Genomic DNA, 16,288 nt, shown 5'->3' with positions numbered 1-16,288 from the left:
AGGGTGTGATGAACTTGGCTGGGAAAGAGGGAAATGTAAATATCTCTTTTGTTCTACTTGATGGGTGTTTGGTGGAGGGCAAGGGGAACCATGGGGCAGGGGCCAGGATGCTCAGATTCCTGCCCCCAGACCTCCCCTTTCGTGATGTAACCATGATGTATGAGTGATGTAGTTTGGGGGGGTGTAACATGGGGATGAGCAGCTAATAAAAGTTTGGGGGCTCTTTTGTTTGGGGCTTCCATCTTGTTCCACCTTGTGGCAGATGGGAGTCCTGTTGTGACAGTCTTCAATCAAGACCAAGCCTCCTGGCTGCTCTTTTGCTCTGCTATTCCTGGCTGGTGTCCTTGTTTTCTGTCCAAGGGACCCTCAGATTTCTCTGTTAACAAAAGGAACTTAAAAAATTGAAGGCAACATGTGGCCTGATTTTTTTAAATAACTGAAATGATTATACCTGCAGTCCATCCCCCATCAAAGGCTTGACCCCTTATGGAATGGATGCTGCACCCCCCCCCCAGACATATAGTCCCCTGCAAGCACTAGGGAAGGGAAATGTTGTTAACCTCCCCCTCAGGTGTCTGTTTTCCTTCCCTTTTTCCCTTTCTCTTATTCCTGCCCCCCCTTCTTTCATCCTGGAGCCCAAGGCAATGCAGATGTGGCTCCCAGGCAGGTGCTGCCAGAAACAAATCTGAAAATAAGAAAAGCCTGCAGCTGGATCAGGCCAACGCCCCATCCTGGCCAGCATCCTGCCCCCCCCCAGTGGCCAACCAGATGCCTCTTATGCGAAATCCGCAAGCGGGATTTGAGCACCAGAGAATATCCCCTTCCTATGGCTTCCAGCAACTGGGATTTGGAAGCGCTGCTGCCCCCAGCTGTGACCACTGTGGCCAGGATCCACAGTGGCCGCCCAATTTGGTAGCCATCTCTGCCTCCTGGGGGTTCCACAGTTTAACTGCGCTGCGTGAAGACGGTCTTTCTCTTGTCTGTCCTGAACCTTCCCACATTCACCTTCGTTGGAGGTCCATCAAGTCTAGCGCCAGCGCTTCGTTTCAGAAAGATGGTTGCCTCTTTTGCCTTCAGACACCACCCCCAGGATCAAAACATCCCCCAACCCCACCTGCAGGGGAAGATTGTGGGATGCCAACAGGTGGAGAGATCGTGAGTGCAAAAACTGCATGGCGGATAAGCTAAGGTTACCAGATTTTTTTCAATGAATCTGGGGAACTTTAACTAACTAACTAATTAAATAAATAAATACTACACGTTCAGGACGTTGATGCTGCAGCGATGGTGGTGGCAGAGGGGCGGCCACCACCTTGACCTCAACCTCCACATTTCCCCTTCCTCCGAGGCTTCTATCTCCTTTCTCCCTGAGCCTGGGCAGCCCCTGACTTGTTGGTTCTTTGGTGGTGGTGGTGGGGAAGTGGTGCGCGGTGGGTCAGGCATGGAAGGCGGAGAAGGAGGGCCGAGAGCGGCGGTGGCGGAGAGGCTCAGGCAGCGCGATGCCTCCCTTCCCATTGGAGCAGCCCCAATCCCATTTCTACTTGCGTGCAAGCAGGAGGGGGCGGGGATCCCTCAGCTGGGAAGAGAGGCTTCCCGTTGCCTAACTGAGAGATTCCTGCCCCCTCCTGCTTCCACGCAAGCTCCATTAGGCAGCATGAAGCCTCCCTTCCCAGCTTACCTGCTGGGGTCAGGGAAGGTGGAGGCAGCCCGGAAGCTGCGTCTTTGAGCCCCTGCACCACCATCACATGGGGACCTCCGAGCAGCTCCTGAAGCCAGCCAGAGCCAACTGCTCCGGGCTCCTGAGACTGCCGCTGCTGCGTTTCCCGGGGACATTAGATGAAATCCGGGGACATTCCGGGGATGGAATTTGTCCATGGACTTATTCACAAATCCGGGGACAGTCCCTGAGAAACGGGGACATCTGGTAACCCTAGGATAAGCGCTGATCCTCCCCTGCCTGCCCCCAACTTTGCCTCTTTTGAAACAGGAAGTTTGCTGGAGGGCTCCTTTTTCACATGCCCTGAGGGTGCTTCCTCCGGAAAGGAGGGCTGCTTTCTGCTCTGCAGCCTTTGCTAGCTGCACTTTCACTGAGTGTGCCAGCTGTGATATTGTAAGTCAGGACCCCCTCCTATTTGGGGAGGGGCAGAGCTCTAATTGTTATATTGCTGCATTGTGCTGTGGATGAACACCTGATCTGTGGGTGCCTCTGGGATCCAATTCATCTGTGGAGCGTTGCAGTGCAAGGAGGATGTCACTATTTAGCTGGAATCGCTCTGGTTCGACAAGAGTAATGGCTGGAATGAAGGCGTGTGTTGGCACCAGATATGGTTCTGGGGTCTGATGAGGCCTGTGTCTCTGATGCGCTCCACAGGCGTGAGCCACTTAACGCACAGCTTCGGCTTTGGGATGGGGTTCAGCTGAAACCAAGCCCCCACACGTGGCGACCGTGACAGGGTCCTTGCTAAAGAACCCCCACACTGACCCCAGGCCCAAGAGCAGGAGCAACAACATCCCAAAGGGGTTTTGCCAGTTCCGGTGTTCTGAACCGCAGAGCCAAAGGAGGACTCATAGGAGTGGCTGGGTGCAGGGATACCAAAAAGGGATGTGGAAACATTGGAGTGATCAGTTCTAGTGCTTTATTCGAGACAGGTGCAGACCTGCAGCAAATCAGCCGGGTCACCCAGGCTTTACAGATGCAGGACGGAGACAGAAGCCAGGAGGCGGCTTGTCCACACCCAAATCATTGTGCAGGTATTCATTTGACACGAAGCATCAGGCATCGCTTTGGCCAGGACTTCCCCTCGCTTCACCTGACCAGATGAGGGCATAGGTGCCAAATGCCCCAATCCTACAGGTAGCTCCTCTTTCTGGACTCAGAGCCCAGCACCCCAAGCTCAGAGATAAGGCAAAGCCAGCTAATAATAATAATAATATTTATTAATTATACCCCTGTACATCTGGCTGGGTTTCCCCAGCCACTCTGGGTGGCTCCCCACAGAATATTAGAAACAAAGAATATCAAAGCAAATACATATCAATACAGATGAGTTGATTGCTGCAACCACTACCAGTTAATTGTGGGACTATCTGGACTACCAAGATGGTGTTTGCAGAGCTTCTGGAACAGTCTGCCTTTGGTTCAACCCACCCTGGAGCCTTGGCAGAGCAGGCGCCAGGTGAGCTGCAGGGAGCAAGGCAGCTGCAAAGGCCCTCTCCCTTCTTGGCACCCTGAGAACGAGTCTGCAGCTGGATCAGGCCAGGGGCCCTCTAGCCCAGCCTCCTGTCCTGTCCTAGAATCATAGAGTTGGAATAGACCACAAGGGCCATCAAGTCCAACCCCCTGCCAAGCAGGAAACACCATCAGAGCACTCCTGACATATGGTTGTCAAGCCTCTGCTTAAAGACCTCCAAAGAAGGAGACTCCACCACACTCCTTGGCAGCAAATTCCACTGTCAAACAGCTCTTACTGTCAGGAAGTTCTTCCTAATGTTTAGGTGGAATCTTCTTTCCTGCAGTTTGGATCCATTGCTCCGTGTCCGCTTCTCTGGAGCAGCAGAAAACAACCTTTCTCCCTCCTCTATGTGACATCCTTTTATATATTTGAACATGGCTATCATATCACCCCTTAACCTCCTCTTCTGTTTGTTTTTGCCCAGTTCTCTAATCCTCCCAGTGGCCAGCCAGATGCCCCAAGGGAAGCCCCCAAGCAGCGCCCCAGAGCAAGAGCCCCCCCCCTGCTTTCCAGCCACTGCCCTTCAGACGCGCGGCTGTCTCTGGCCCGGGAGGCCGAGCCCGGCCATTGTGGCTGCAGCCCAAGCCGGCCGCCTCCTCCAGGGATGCCCCGGTCCAGGTGGGCGGCCATCGCTGCCTCCCGCGGGAGCGAGTTCGGCAGTTTGACGCTGCGCTGCGCGGAGAAGGGCCCTCTCCCAGCTTCCCTGGGAGGGGGCGCGGGCAGGGCAGCCTCCGGGGGCGGCCTCGGGGTCCAGGTAGGTTGGCACGGGAGGAAAAGGGCTTGTTCATTCAGGATTGGGGTCCAGCCAGGGCGGCCGCGTTGCGCAGCTGGGAGAGGAGAGAGGCTTCCGGGGCGCAGCCAGGGGGTCCCCGTGCTGCACCCCAAGGGGTTCCCCTGCAAAGGGTCCCGTCGCGCGTGCTTGCTGGCAGAGGCGCGGCGGGTGCAGCCCCCCGACAGGCCGGGCGGGGTCGTCGTCGTTGCTGCTGCTGCCCTCGCCGCCTCCGCGCGCGCCCTGGTCCTGCGCAGCCTCGCCCGGCCCGGCCATGCGGAGCCCCGAGCCTCGTCGCCGCGGGCGGGAGGGCGAGGGACCGGGCGCGGCCGGGCATCCGCAGAGCCGCCGCTGGCCAGCCGGACCCCGAGCGCAGCGGCAGGTAAGGGGAGCCGGAGCCGGGCGGGCGGGCACGCTCGCGCTCCCTTCCCCGCCGGGCGCGCGCCTTGCGCTTGGCCGGGCAGCTCAGCTGCAGCCCCGGCAGGGAAGGAGGATGGGCGGGCGGGCGGGCGGAGACGGGGAGCCTTGGTCCTGCCCCGGCGCCACGCTCGCTCCACAAGACAGGGCCTCTGAGCGTGTGCAGAGGGGCGCCCGCCAGCTGCTGCGCGCTCTGGAAAAACAAAGGGCTGCAGGAAGCGGCCTCGGGCCTTCAGTCCCTTCGGGGGCCAAGAAGTGGCGCAAGAAGGCCTGGCCGGGGGTCGGGTGGCCAGAAAAGGTGGCTCTAGGCTGCCGCTCGCCAAGCCTAGCCCAGATAGAGTCGCAGGGGAAAATCTCCTCCGCAATTGCCGGCGCCGCTCTCCATGAACTGCGATTCCCCCATGCAGCTAGGCAGGGCTTATTCCTCTGCCTGGTCCATCCAGCTCTGAACGAGTCCTTCTGCATGCCAGACAGGTGCCCTTCCCTCCAGACGGAGGGACATCCCAGGCTGGCCTTGTGCTGGGCCATGCAGCTGAGCATTATTGACACGGGCTGGCAGAGGCTCTCTCCCAGGTTTCAGGCAGGGCACCTTCCCAGCCCACCTGGAGATGCCAGCAGAGACCCTCTGAGCTGGGGCCCTACGTGGGAAATGGCCATAGGGCCAGTCAGAGGCTGGGTCCAGCTGGCTCAGTATTGTCACCCCAGTGGGAAGCAAGTGAGCAGGACCTGCTGCTGGGAAACTGGGAATTGTGAGGTGGGGGGAGTCCAGGAGCCACATTCAGGGATACTGAAGAGGGAGGCAGGCAGGCTGTTTGGGGTCAAGGGGCAGCCGAGGCCCAAGGCAGGAGGTCTTGCAGGGGTCTCATCATTGCCTGCATGAGGGAGCCTGATGGCGGCAGCAAAGGGGAGTCTGGTGCAACCCCCCCTCCCAGCAGAGCTCCCTGGTTTCCAGCTGACCCTGGGACTGCTGCCCCATCTGGCTCCTTCCTGGTGCCCACCCTTCTTTCCGTCTTCCCTGCAGGTGCCCAGCCCACGGAGCCGCCCTGAATGATGCCCAGGGGCCGTGCCTGGACCCAGCAGGAGATCGCCTGCCTCCTGGCGTTCATCGGAGGCTGCCGGCAGGTGACGCTGCTGATGGCCTCCACCTCGCGCCCCAACGAGGCCCTCTGGCGAGACATCTCCCGCCGGCTGGCCCTGGCCGGCTACAGCCGCAACGTGGCCCAGTGCCGCTCCAAGTGGAAGGCCCTTAAGCAGGCCTTCTACTCCGAGTGGGAGACCCGGAGGCAACAGGCTGGGGAGCGACCCGCCCCACAGGCACCCCCCCACTACAAGACCATGAAGAGGATCTGGGAAGCCGCAGGGAGACCTGTCTTTGGGGAGAGGCGCCTGCCAGGTAAGGGAGCCTCCTCTCCCCCCTGCCCCCCTTCCCTAGCCAGCTTTGGGGTGGGCTTCAGGGGAGCCCCGGTCCTCTCTGCACCACCCAGGATTTGGGGGATGTGAACAGGTACGGTGGAGAAAAGAGGAAGGTGGTGGAAGAGGAGAGGTAAGAGAGCAGCATCAGAGGCCTCCCTACTCTCCCCCCCCCCCCCCAGGTATTTTTCTTTCAGGAGCAGGAAGGAACAAACCCTCTCAGTTTGAGCAGGTGCCATTACCTGTACAGGTTCAAACATTTTATCCACAAGAATGAGGGAGGGACTCATTTATTTTTTTTAAGAGAAAGACGAGAAATGCCCTGGATTTGCAAAGGATGGAGCTGTGTGGCCTCAAGCCATGAATATTTCTCTACTTACTGGCCCCATCTGAAGGTAACTGGGAATGCCAGTGCCTGGGTCCTGAGGAATGGCTTGGCAACACAGGGGTGCATGTGGGGGGTCTGGGGCATACCCAGGCCTAATGCTTTTTTAAAAAATGGGGATCAAGTGAAGCTGGCAGAGAGAGAGATGCGAGCAGAAGAAAAAGGCTGGAATGGATCTGGAGCTGTGACCTGCGCCAACACCCAGCAGCAAGGCAGATCCATTCCAGCCTTTTTCTTCTGCTTGCATCTATCTCTGTCATGTGGTTCTTCCTCCATCCAAGCACCACTTGCCACCTTGGGTGGAGAGAGATCAGTGGGGACGAGGGGCTGCTTTTGTGGCATGCATGCAAGGAGGAGGAGGGGCTGATCTGCCCTGCTTCTGCTCAGCTTGGCATGGGGCTTTTTCTCTGCAAGAACAATCTCCTGGTTGGCCTTGTAGACCACTCTTTTTAAAGTTCTTTTGCTTCTTTACCTCTTCTTTGCCCTTTTTTGTTTGCTTGTCATTCCCCCCTTCCTACGTTGAAATATGTATTTTTTTAAAAAAACCAAGAGTGCCCATCCTAATCAAATGTGCTGCTTGCACCTGTGCTTGTCAACTGCTGTCTTGCTTGGTTACCTGGTTACCTGTAGTCCACTGTGTTGGACTACAGCTCCCATCAGCTCTGGGCAGCACAGCTCTGCTGCCGCCAGCATCCTATGGCCATGCAGGCTGTGCCTGATGGGAATTGTAGTCCAAACCAATGGGAGGACATAGGAGGACACCAGGTTGCCAATGGCTGTTCTATGTGATTTGCCTTACGAGTCCATTTCCCTTCCAGATCTAGGGAAGCTGCCTCCCCACAAGGACAGAGGTGACCCAGAGGCCAAGCCGTCTCCGTTCTTGCCACAAGAGATGGCAGGCAGCCAAACCCAGGATCTGTGCGGTGGGAGACGGTTGACTTGCTCAGCTTCTGCGTGTCAGGCTGCTGGTAGGTGTGTAGCTGAAAGGAGGGAGGGGAGAACCCACCAAGGCTTCTCCCAAGGCAGCAGAATCTGCTCCTCTGGAGAGGCAGTGACGGCCACCAATCTGGGTGGTTTTAAAAGAGGAAGAGAGAAACTCATGGAGGAGAAGAGGGAGATTCGTGGCTACTGAGCCGTGTTGGCTCTGCTCTGCCTCCCTGGTCGGAGGCTGCAATGCTTCTGAATACAGTGGCACCTTGGTTCTCAAACTGAATCCGTTCCAGAAGTCCGTTCCAAAACCAAAGTGTTCCAAAACCAAGGCGCGCTTTCCCATAGAAAGTCATGCAAAATGGATTAATCCGTTTCAGACTTTTAAAAACAATTCCCCAAACAGCAATTTAACATGAATTTTACTTTCTAAAGAGACCACTGATCCATAAAATGAAAGCAATAAACAATGCAGTTCACACAATCAACCAATCAGAAGCTAAACTGGGTTCCACACAGTCACACACACACACACACACACACACACACACAGCCACAAAAACACAAAATAGCAAAAACAGACCTCAGCATAACACTCAAAAGGGAAGTGTGGCACTTAAATCAGAAGCAAAGCACTCAAAATAGAGCATGTTCGACTTCCGAAAAAATTTCGCAAACTGGAACACTTACTTCCAGGTTTGCAGTGTTTGGGTTCCAAGTTGTTTGAGAACCAAGGTACCACTGTATCATTTGCTGGAAAGCACAGGAAGGGAGAGTCACTCTTATTCTTGGGTCCTGATTCTGGGTTTCCCAATGGGGCAGCTGCCCTGGCCTGACCCAGCAGGCTCTTCTTCGGCTCTTAAGGAGAGGGGGGTTTCCTGCTGGAGTTGAATCACAAGTCCTTTGCCAAATCTTGCAGATTCCCACTTGGCCTGCGAGGGCTCCTTGAGCCCCTTGCCAGGGAGCCTGGACCGGCCAGCCTGCGCTGCGGAGAAGGACTCGCCTGAGACTGCGGGAGAGGAACAGGCGGCAGCGGACGATGGGCAGCCCTCTGGGCCAGACAGTCAAGGTGAGCGTCACTTCTTTGGATTGAGTGCTCCAAAACCAGGTTGGGTTGAAAGCACACCCCAACACCACTGAACAACACTTTTGTGTTCATCTTCTGCAACTCCACATTCTCCCAATATCCCTCGACTGTGGCAAGGTGTGACTTGATATGTGGCATTTCAGCCCCATCTAGGGAAAAGTTTATGTTGTTGTTTTTACAGATTTTGGGGTCCTATTGGAGGGAATGAGAAAAATGAAGAAGTCATGTACACAAACTGCCTGGGGCCCAAGTGACCCTGCAAACAACTGCTGCAATTCCTTATTTACTTTTCATGTCTGCAGGTGCCCAGCTCAGAACCTCTTCTTTCCGTTTCTTCTGGGAAGAGAATGCATTCATACAAGGCAATTTGCTCGCCTTCCCTGAAATGCATTTACAAATGGCATAGGACCCCACCAGGCTTACAAATCTCCTTCTGAAATCTACAGAAAAGGTGTCCCTTCTCTCCGGTGTTTTTGGAGAGGTCCCCCTAGGGTGCTGTCTCTGCCCTGACCCCCTGACCTCCCCCTTTGCTCCCGCCTCCTCTCTCCCTTCTCAGGGCCCGGCATCGTCAGCCTCCTGCAGAGCATGCAGCAGATCCTGGTGCAGATCCTGCGCACGTCGCGGCAGCAGCAGCTCCTCCTGGAAAGCCTGGCCAGTGACACCGTCTCCCACCTGCACGTCATCTCGGACAACCTGGTGCAGGTGGGCGAGACTCTGAACGAGTTGCTGCTCCAGAGCCACGCGCACTCGGCCGATCCGTACGGCATCCGCACCCCTCTCCACGGGGCCCCATCCCAGCCCTGTTCCCCGGGGGCCCCACCTGCCTCTCCCCTTCTCAAGGAAGAAGCTTGGCTGCTACCTGCCGCCGGCTTCCGGCCTCACGGCTCAGCCCCACCCTGAGCCACCTCCCTCGCCCAAGTTTTTGAGACTCCATCAAAGTTGGGCAGGGGCAGCACAAGGGACTCCATTTGCCCCTCTGTGCCGAGGGGGGGCATTTGCCAAGGTCAGTGTTTGTACCCTTACAGAAAAGCCTCCAGACTTTTGTAAAATTTTATTTTTTCAATAAAATTTAAAAATGAGGAAATGTATTATGCCTCTTTCCTGTGCAGAAACATCAGAGCAGTGTTCAGAAATGGAGGGCTGAGAATATCCTGGCATGTTTGGGAGGGATGTGCTTGTCTACTCTTCTCCTTGACATCCTAGCTTTCAAGGTGCAGGGATTTATTTATTTACAGTGGAACCTCGGGTTGCGGACATAATCCATGATGGAGGCGCATCCGCAACCCGCAGCGTTCGTAACCTGCAGCACCGCATCTGCGCACGTGCACAACGCGATTTGGTGCTTCTGCATGAGCGGCGAAACCTGGAAGTAGCCCTTTCTGGTACTTCTGGGTTTCCCATGGTCCGCAACCTGAAAACACATCACGTACAAGTGTTTGTAACCTGAGGTACCACTGTATTGGTTTTACTTCAATTTTACAAGCCTTTGCCTACAGTCTGAAGTGGTGTGACACAGGCTTATTCCACAAGAGAAGCCGAACCGTTTCTGAACAGAAGCTATTGCTGCAAAGTTACCCACCTTGAAGGCAATAAAAGGCAGATAGCATCCCCAAAGGAGGAAGCAACCCTCCGTCCACCGGGACTCTGGGTCTTTCTGGTGGCACTGAAGGGCCAAGGGCTGTGTGCGCTTGCCCCCCAGCCCCCCAGCGTGGGGAGGGAATATCTTGCGCCATTCATTTCCAGCTTGCAGCAGCAACAAGCTGAGCTGACTGTTCCAAGATGGGGGGGGGTGTCTCCTCCTGGAAAGGACCACTTTACTGATTAGACACCACAACTGGGCTATGAAATACCGGGAGGAGCTGAGATGAGTTTCTAGTTGAAATTAGTAAGCCTAATGAGTAATATTAGGATTAGTTGTTGATTAGGATTAGGGTTAGGATTAGCATGTGTTGTTAATAATGCCTGTTTGCAGAATCTCAAAATTGTAGTTTGGGAAAGGACTCAAAGGCCCATTTAGTCTGACCTCTGCAATGCAAGAATTGCTGCTAAAATGCAGGAATTGCAGCTAAAATGCAGGAATTGCAGCTATTCAGTGCCTCGCAGTCCCTCTCTCACATGCCTGGAGGTAAGCTGTCCTGAAATAGGTCGGGTGTGCGTGTGCCTGAGTGGCTCCTGGCAAAACAGCCGCCCCCTCTGCTCCTTGAAGTGCCACTATGCGTGTGAGGGGAGGGTGTTTTGCTGGCTGATGCAGAGTTTCCTGCAGGCTTCGCAATCCTCATTCTGGCTGCTGCAACAGGCACAAAGAAAGCACCCAGTGCTGGATCACATCCTCCAGGTATGGGACGCTCCAGGTTCAAGTCCAGTGACAAAGCCCTCCCTCTGCCTGGGATGTTGGAGAGCTGCTGCCAGTCAGACTGGGCCAGATGGGCCAAGGCTGCCTGGCAGCCTTGAAGGTGGAGCCTCGTTTCTTCCTGGGGCTCCCTTTCTTGCCAAGAGGCTCTTGGCACATCCAGGCTCTGCTGGGCCTACAGAATATTGTTTGTTTCCTTCATATCCCCCCTTTCCGCCAAAAATGCCAGCAGGACTTGCTTTTTCTAGCTGGAGGTTGGTGTTGGGGAAGGAGCCTGAGAAGGACAGCGCTAGGCTCTTGCTGCCATCCGCACTCGGAGCCGGAGGAGGGCAAGGCCCCGCCCCCCGATGCTGCGTTCTCCAGCTCACCACCTGGTGACCTCCGGCCTGTCTCTGCAGGCGTGCCGGGCTTCCCGCATTCTCCGCGTGGCCAGCTCCTGCTCTGGCGCACTGAGGCTGTGGACTACCATCAGGTAGCGGAAGTTGCACACTCGCCACCTGGCGTTCTGCTTGGCAAAGCGGGCGCTGGACTTGGGCCGCAGACCGGCCCGCTGAGCCAAGATGCCCACGTAGGCGTCTTCCACCGGGATGGGGGGTATGCTCTCTGCCGCCCGCAGGACCCTCGCAGCTGCGTCCAGGGACAGGACATAGCCAATGCCGCTGGCATACGGCGGGTATTCTTCCGGGGAATAGGCTTCCCTCGGCACGTACCACTTGCTGGAGGGATGCCGGATGACTTTCCGCTTCTCCCGGGCAAAGACGGAGCCTGCATAGAGGCCGCTCCGGAGGGTGTTTTGCCTGGCCAGGAACTCCGGCAGCCACTCGGTGTTGACAAAGCAGTCGTCGTCTGTCTTGAGGAGGTAGCTGGGCCGGCAGCGGCCGAGGGCCCACCGGACGCCATGCAGGACCTTCAAGGTGAGGTTGCGGTAGGTGTCCAGGTAATTCCCCACCAGGACATCCCCAAAGTCCTCCTGCTCTTCCTGGATCTGCCGGGAGGCCCCCCCCTCACCTGCGCCTCGGCCTACCAGGAACACGACCTGCCAAAGAAGTTGGAAAATATCTTCATGTATGTGACAACGACGGCGAGAGTCTTAATAGCACAAGGATGGAAGAACAAGGAAATCCCGACTAGAGAATCACGGCAAGAGAAACTGATGGACTATGCAGAATTCGCAAAATTGGCACATAAACTACAGGACAAGGATAACTGTGACTTTAAAGATGAATGGGAACCCTTTACAAAGTATCTAAAGATGCAACAAAGTGAATTGGACTCCTTGGCAGGTTTTGAATAAACACTCACAAACCTTTTATTGATAATAACCAGTTAGACAAATTAAGGATTTATACAATTTTGTAACATGCAGAGAATAGCATTTATAGAGAAACCAGAGATCAGAACTGAGGGAAGTCAGGGGGGCGGGGAGGGGGGGTTGTTTTATGGGAGGGAGGGGGGAGGGAAAATGGGGGAAATTAAGGATGATATGTTTTAAGATAATATGTTTTGTTTAAATTCCTAATAAAAAAAATTTTAAAAAAGGAACACGACCTGCCAGGGGTAAGGCTGGGGCTTCTCTTGTGCAGCCCAGGTCCTCCGTATCACCTGCCGGGATTCCACGTTTCCTGGGGCCGACGTCACGAGGATTAAGAGCACCTGTCCAGGCTCACAGTGCGGCTCCCAGCCAGCTTCTGAGAAGAGAGGTCCAAAGTCCACCCCCGGGGGGGCTGCGTTTCCGGCTCCAGAGTGGGTCCTCTGGGGGGGCTCCTGCCAGGCAGCCAAGAAAGAGCTGGAGGCCCCCAGCAGCTTCTGCACCCCATCGGCCAGGAGCAGGAGGCACCAGACCGGGATGGAGGAGAGCAGGAGACAGAGGCAGGCCAGACCCTTTGAGCCCCAGGGGCGCCTCGGGGCCATGGGGAGCGGGGCATGGCAGTCCCAGCAGCCTCTGGTCACATCCTGCCGCTCGAGGCAAGGAGACGCAGCTGGGCAGGAGTGCTGGCCTTTGCTCTTGCCTGTTGGGCGCAGGCTGGCCGGCCAAAGGCCAGCTGCGAGAGGGAGGAGATCTGCAGGGGCCGAGGCCAAGCGCCACCCGGCCTCTGACTATGGCAGCCAAGGCCAAAGGGGGACTGGAGCACCACAGGCAGGGCGAGAGGGGGCTCTCCAGAATGCCACCTGCAGGCCCTTCATTTCGGCTGGCCGGAGGGAGGGCAAATAGGAAGGACGCTTTGTGGGGGAACCAGAGAGCAGGACGCGGGGACCCTGCTGCCTTTGGCAGATGTGCAGTGGCTGGGTGGCAGATCCGTGATGGTTATCGATGCTCCCGGCCTTGGCCTCTCCTGCTCTTGCATTTCCTAAGCAAAAGAAAAAAGGCAAATCTCATGTGTGTGCACCGGGAGGAGGGATACATCTTTGCACAGCGCCTAGTCAAACTATGGAACTTCCTCCTGCAGGAGGCAGGGGTGGCCCCCAAATTGGATGGGACAAATTCCTGGAGGAGGAGAGGGAATGTCAGAATTCTTCTGGAAACCCCAGGAGGGGGCTGTTCTTGTGCTGGAATCCTGCCTCCGGATTTTCCCATGACTGCATCTGCTTGGCCCCTATGAGAACAGGGTGCTGGACCCGATGGGCCCCCTTTGCCTTGATCCAGGGGGCTCTTCTGACCAGGGCAAGATTGAGGTTGGATGAGGCCCTCAGCTCCTGAAGGGAATGGGGCCCGTTCTATGTGCAGCTCTACTTTGTCAACAACAAATTGCCACTGTTTTTTGGGTCGAATATATGCTATATCAGGCATAGACAAACTCGGCCCTCCAGATGTTTTGGGACTACAGCTCCCATCATGCCTAGCTAACAGGACCAGTGGTCAGGGATGATGGGAATAGTAGTCTCAAAACATCTGGAGGGCCAAGTTTGCCTGTGCCTGTGCTATATATTATTGATGGATCTGATAGGTATCTAAAGCCATCTGCACATAACAAAATATGTATTTTATCAAAGTACCGTATTTTTCGCTCTATAACACGCACCCAACCATAACACGCACGTAGTTTTTAGAGGAGGAAAATCCGTAGGCATGCCACCCGTAGGCATTTCCTCCATAACATGCACAGACATTTCCCCTTACTTTCCAGGAGGAAAAAAGTGAGTGTTATGGTGCAAAAAATACGGTAATTGTTGAACTGAAAAACAATTGAGAAGAAGTAAATTAATATAATATAGGGACACGGGTGGCGCTGTGGGTTAAACCACAGAGCCTAGGACTTGCTGATCAGAAGGTCAGCAGTTCAAATCCCCGCGATGGGGTGAGCTCCCGTTGCTCTGTCCCTGCTCCTGCCCACCTAGCAGTTCGAAAGCACGTCAAAGTGCAAGTAGATAAATAGGTACCGCTCCAGCGGAAAGGTAAACGGTGTTTCCGTGCGCTGCTCTGGTTCGCCAGAAGCAGCTTAGTCCTGCTGGCCACATGACCCAGAAGCTGTACGCCGGCTCCCTCAGCCAATAAAGCGAGATGAGCACCGCAACCCCAGAGTCGGCCACGACTGGACCTAACGGTCAGGGGTCTCTTTACCTTTACCTAATAGGTATCTAAAGCCATTTGCACCTAACAAAATATGTATTTTGTCAAAGTAATTGTTGAACTGAAATACAATTGAGAAGATGTATATTAGTATATCTTATATTTTGGAAATGTACCGCTATATCCAGGTTTTTTTTACCTTTAAATTTTTTGGGGGCCCCCAAGAGGGTGGGGCCCTAAGCTAGAGCTTGTTTAAAAGGTAAAGGGACCACTGACCATTAGGTCCAGTCTGACTGACTCTGAGGTTGATGGCGCTCATCTCGCTTTATTGGCTGAGGGAGCCGGCGTACAGCTTCCAGGTCATGTGGCCAGCAGGACTAAGCTGCTTCTGGCGATCCAGAGCAGTGCACGGAAACGCCGTTTACCTTCCTGCCGGAGTGGTACCTATTTATCTACTTGCACTTTGACGTGCTTTCAAACTGCTAGGTTGGCAGGAAGAGCTTGTTTAGCTCAGACGTCAATCCAGCTCTGCTTCTTCCATTGCACCAGGACACCCACAAGGGGGGCCAGGTTGCCCCAAGGAGAACCCCTTCCTGCCTGGGGACACTCCCTTCCCACCGGACAGACGCGGCCTGGGCGGGGAGGGGTCTCTGGGTCTGGGCTCCTGCCTGGGGGCTTCCCCCTGGGGGCATCTGCTTGGCCCCTTGGCCCTGATCCAATTAGTGCCATTGCCTTCCGTTAAGAGTTTGGGTGTAATCCTTGACGCCTCCCTTTCCACGGAGGCGCAGGTTACAGCAACAGCCAAGGCGACATTTTCCCACCTTTGCCGCATCAAGCAGTTGGTCCCTTACCTTTCCCGCCCCAACCTGGCCACAGTGATCCATGCGACGGTCACCTCCAGGCTTGACTACTGTAATTCGCTCTACGCGGGGCTGCCCTTGAAGCTGTCCCAGAAACTCCAGCGGGTGCAGAATGCTGCAGCGAGGCTCCTCACGGGGTCTCTGCCATGGGAGCATATTCACCCAGTGCTTTTCCAGCTGCACTGGCTCCCGGTAGAGTACAGGGTCAGATTTAAGGTGCTGCTTTTGACCTTTAAAGCCCTTCACGGCCTAGGACCCTCGTACCTACGGGACCGCCTCTCCTGGTATGCCCCATAAGGTCCATAAATAGCAACACCCTAGAAGTCACGGGCCCTAAGGAAGTTACATTACTTTTTCAACACTGGCCCCGGCCTGGTGGAACGCTCTGCCTCATGAGACCAGGGCCCTGCAGGATCTGATTTCTTTCCGCAGGGGCTGTAAGACAGAGTTGTTCCGCCTGGCCTTTGGCTTAGAATCAACTTGATCCCCTCCCCTTTCCTTTTTCCTTTCTTCTCCTGTGATGAGGCTACATTTTAATATTTTAATGTTCCATTATTTTAATGTTGTATTTTATTTTTGTTTTTAAGTTGTAATCATTAATCTTGTTTTATTATTGCTTGTAAGCCGCTCTGAGCCCGGCCTTGGCTGGGGAGGGCGGGGTATAAATAAAAATTATTATTATTATTATTATTATTATTATTATTATTATTATTATTATTATTATTATTATCATCATCATCATCATCATCATCCAGCAGCCAGGCTCTTCTGAGGCTCCCATCGAAGCTCCAACTGCAGAGGCAGTCTATCTCCAGGGGGCGGGGCTTGGAGTCCTTACGAGGGAGGGCAGGGGGCGGGGCCGCGCTCGCTCCTCCCTCGGCGCACCTGGTTGCCGTGGCAACGAAAAGGCGGCGCCGCCCATTCCTTTCCGAAGGTAGAGAGAGGCCCCTGGCTGGGCTGCCGCTCCCGAGGCCCAGATGGACGGGTCTTTGGCCAATAGCTGCCGCGAGGCTCTTGCAAGAGACCAATTGGGAAGAGGAGAGGGAGGGCGCCTGTCGGGGATCCCGCCCAATCGGAAAGCGACAGGGACGCCGCAGAGATAAGAAAGTAGAGGTGCAGCAGGGCCGGCTACGTGTGAGGCAGACGCCCCTCTCAAATGTTCACGTTGGGGGAGAGAAAATGAAAGCGGCTCCGCAAGAAATGCCACGAATAGAAGAATGGCAGGTGAAGATGCTGGACTTTTTGGAGCGGGCTGACCAGACAGGAAGAATCCGCGACCAGGAAGAAAAGAGGATTGGAAGAAATTTAAGGCACATCTAGCTAAATATTGTGATAGAAGATA

General features: G+C 55.1%; 2 protein-coding genes across 3 annotated transcripts; one reads left to right on the top strand and one right to left on the bottom strand.

The window, feature by feature from the left end:
• Nucleotides 1–3,742: 3,742 nt before the first annotated feature.
• LOC128423603 (uncharacterized) lies at nucleotides 3,743–9,316 on the top strand. Of its 2 annotated transcripts, none has more exons than XM_053408953.1 (5): nucleotides 3,743–3,987; nucleotides 5,441–5,812; nucleotides 7,033–7,182; nucleotides 8,061–8,210; nucleotides 8,785–9,316. In XM_053408953.1, the coding sequence occupies exons 2-5, from the start codon at nucleotides 5,467–5,469 to the stop codon at nucleotides 9,126–9,128; spliced, it is 990 nt and encodes a 329-aa protein (XP_053264928.1). In that variant the 5' UTR covers nucleotides 3,743–3,987; nucleotides 5,441–5,466; the 3' UTR covers nucleotides 9,129–9,316. The 2 variants fall into 2 exon arrangements, with proteins under 2 accessions (XP_053264928.1, XP_053264929.1); XM_053408954.1 differs by lacking the exon at nucleotides 3,743–3,987 and adding an exon at nucleotides 4,303–4,384.
• A 1,394-nt stretch (nucleotides 9,317–10,710) lies between these two features.
• LOC128423602 (beta-1,3-galactosyltransferase 5-like) lies at nucleotides 10,711–12,865 on the bottom strand. Its single transcript, XM_053408952.1, has 2 exons — nucleotides 12,127–12,865; nucleotides 10,711–11,614 (listed from the first exon to the last, which is right to left on the bottom strand). The coding sequence occupies exons 1-2, from the start codon at nucleotides 12,487–12,489 to the stop codon at nucleotides 10,943–10,945; spliced, it is 1,035 nt and encodes a 344-aa protein (XP_053264927.1). The 5' UTR covers nucleotides 12,490–12,865; the 3' UTR covers nucleotides 10,711–10,942.
• Nucleotides 12,866–16,288: the final 3,423 nt, after the last annotated feature.

This window comes from Podarcis raffonei, chromosome 11 (genome assembly GCF_027172205.1).
Source record: "Podarcis raffonei isolate rPodRaf1 chromosome 11, rPodRaf1.pri, whole genome shotgun sequence".
In the NCBI taxonomy this organism is placed as follows: Eukaryota; Metazoa; Chordata; class Lepidosauria; order Squamata; family Lacertidae; genus Podarcis; species Podarcis raffonei.
The sequence above is the reverse complement of the archived record's forward strand: the minus strand, read 5'-3'. Positions and strand labels throughout refer to the sequence as shown.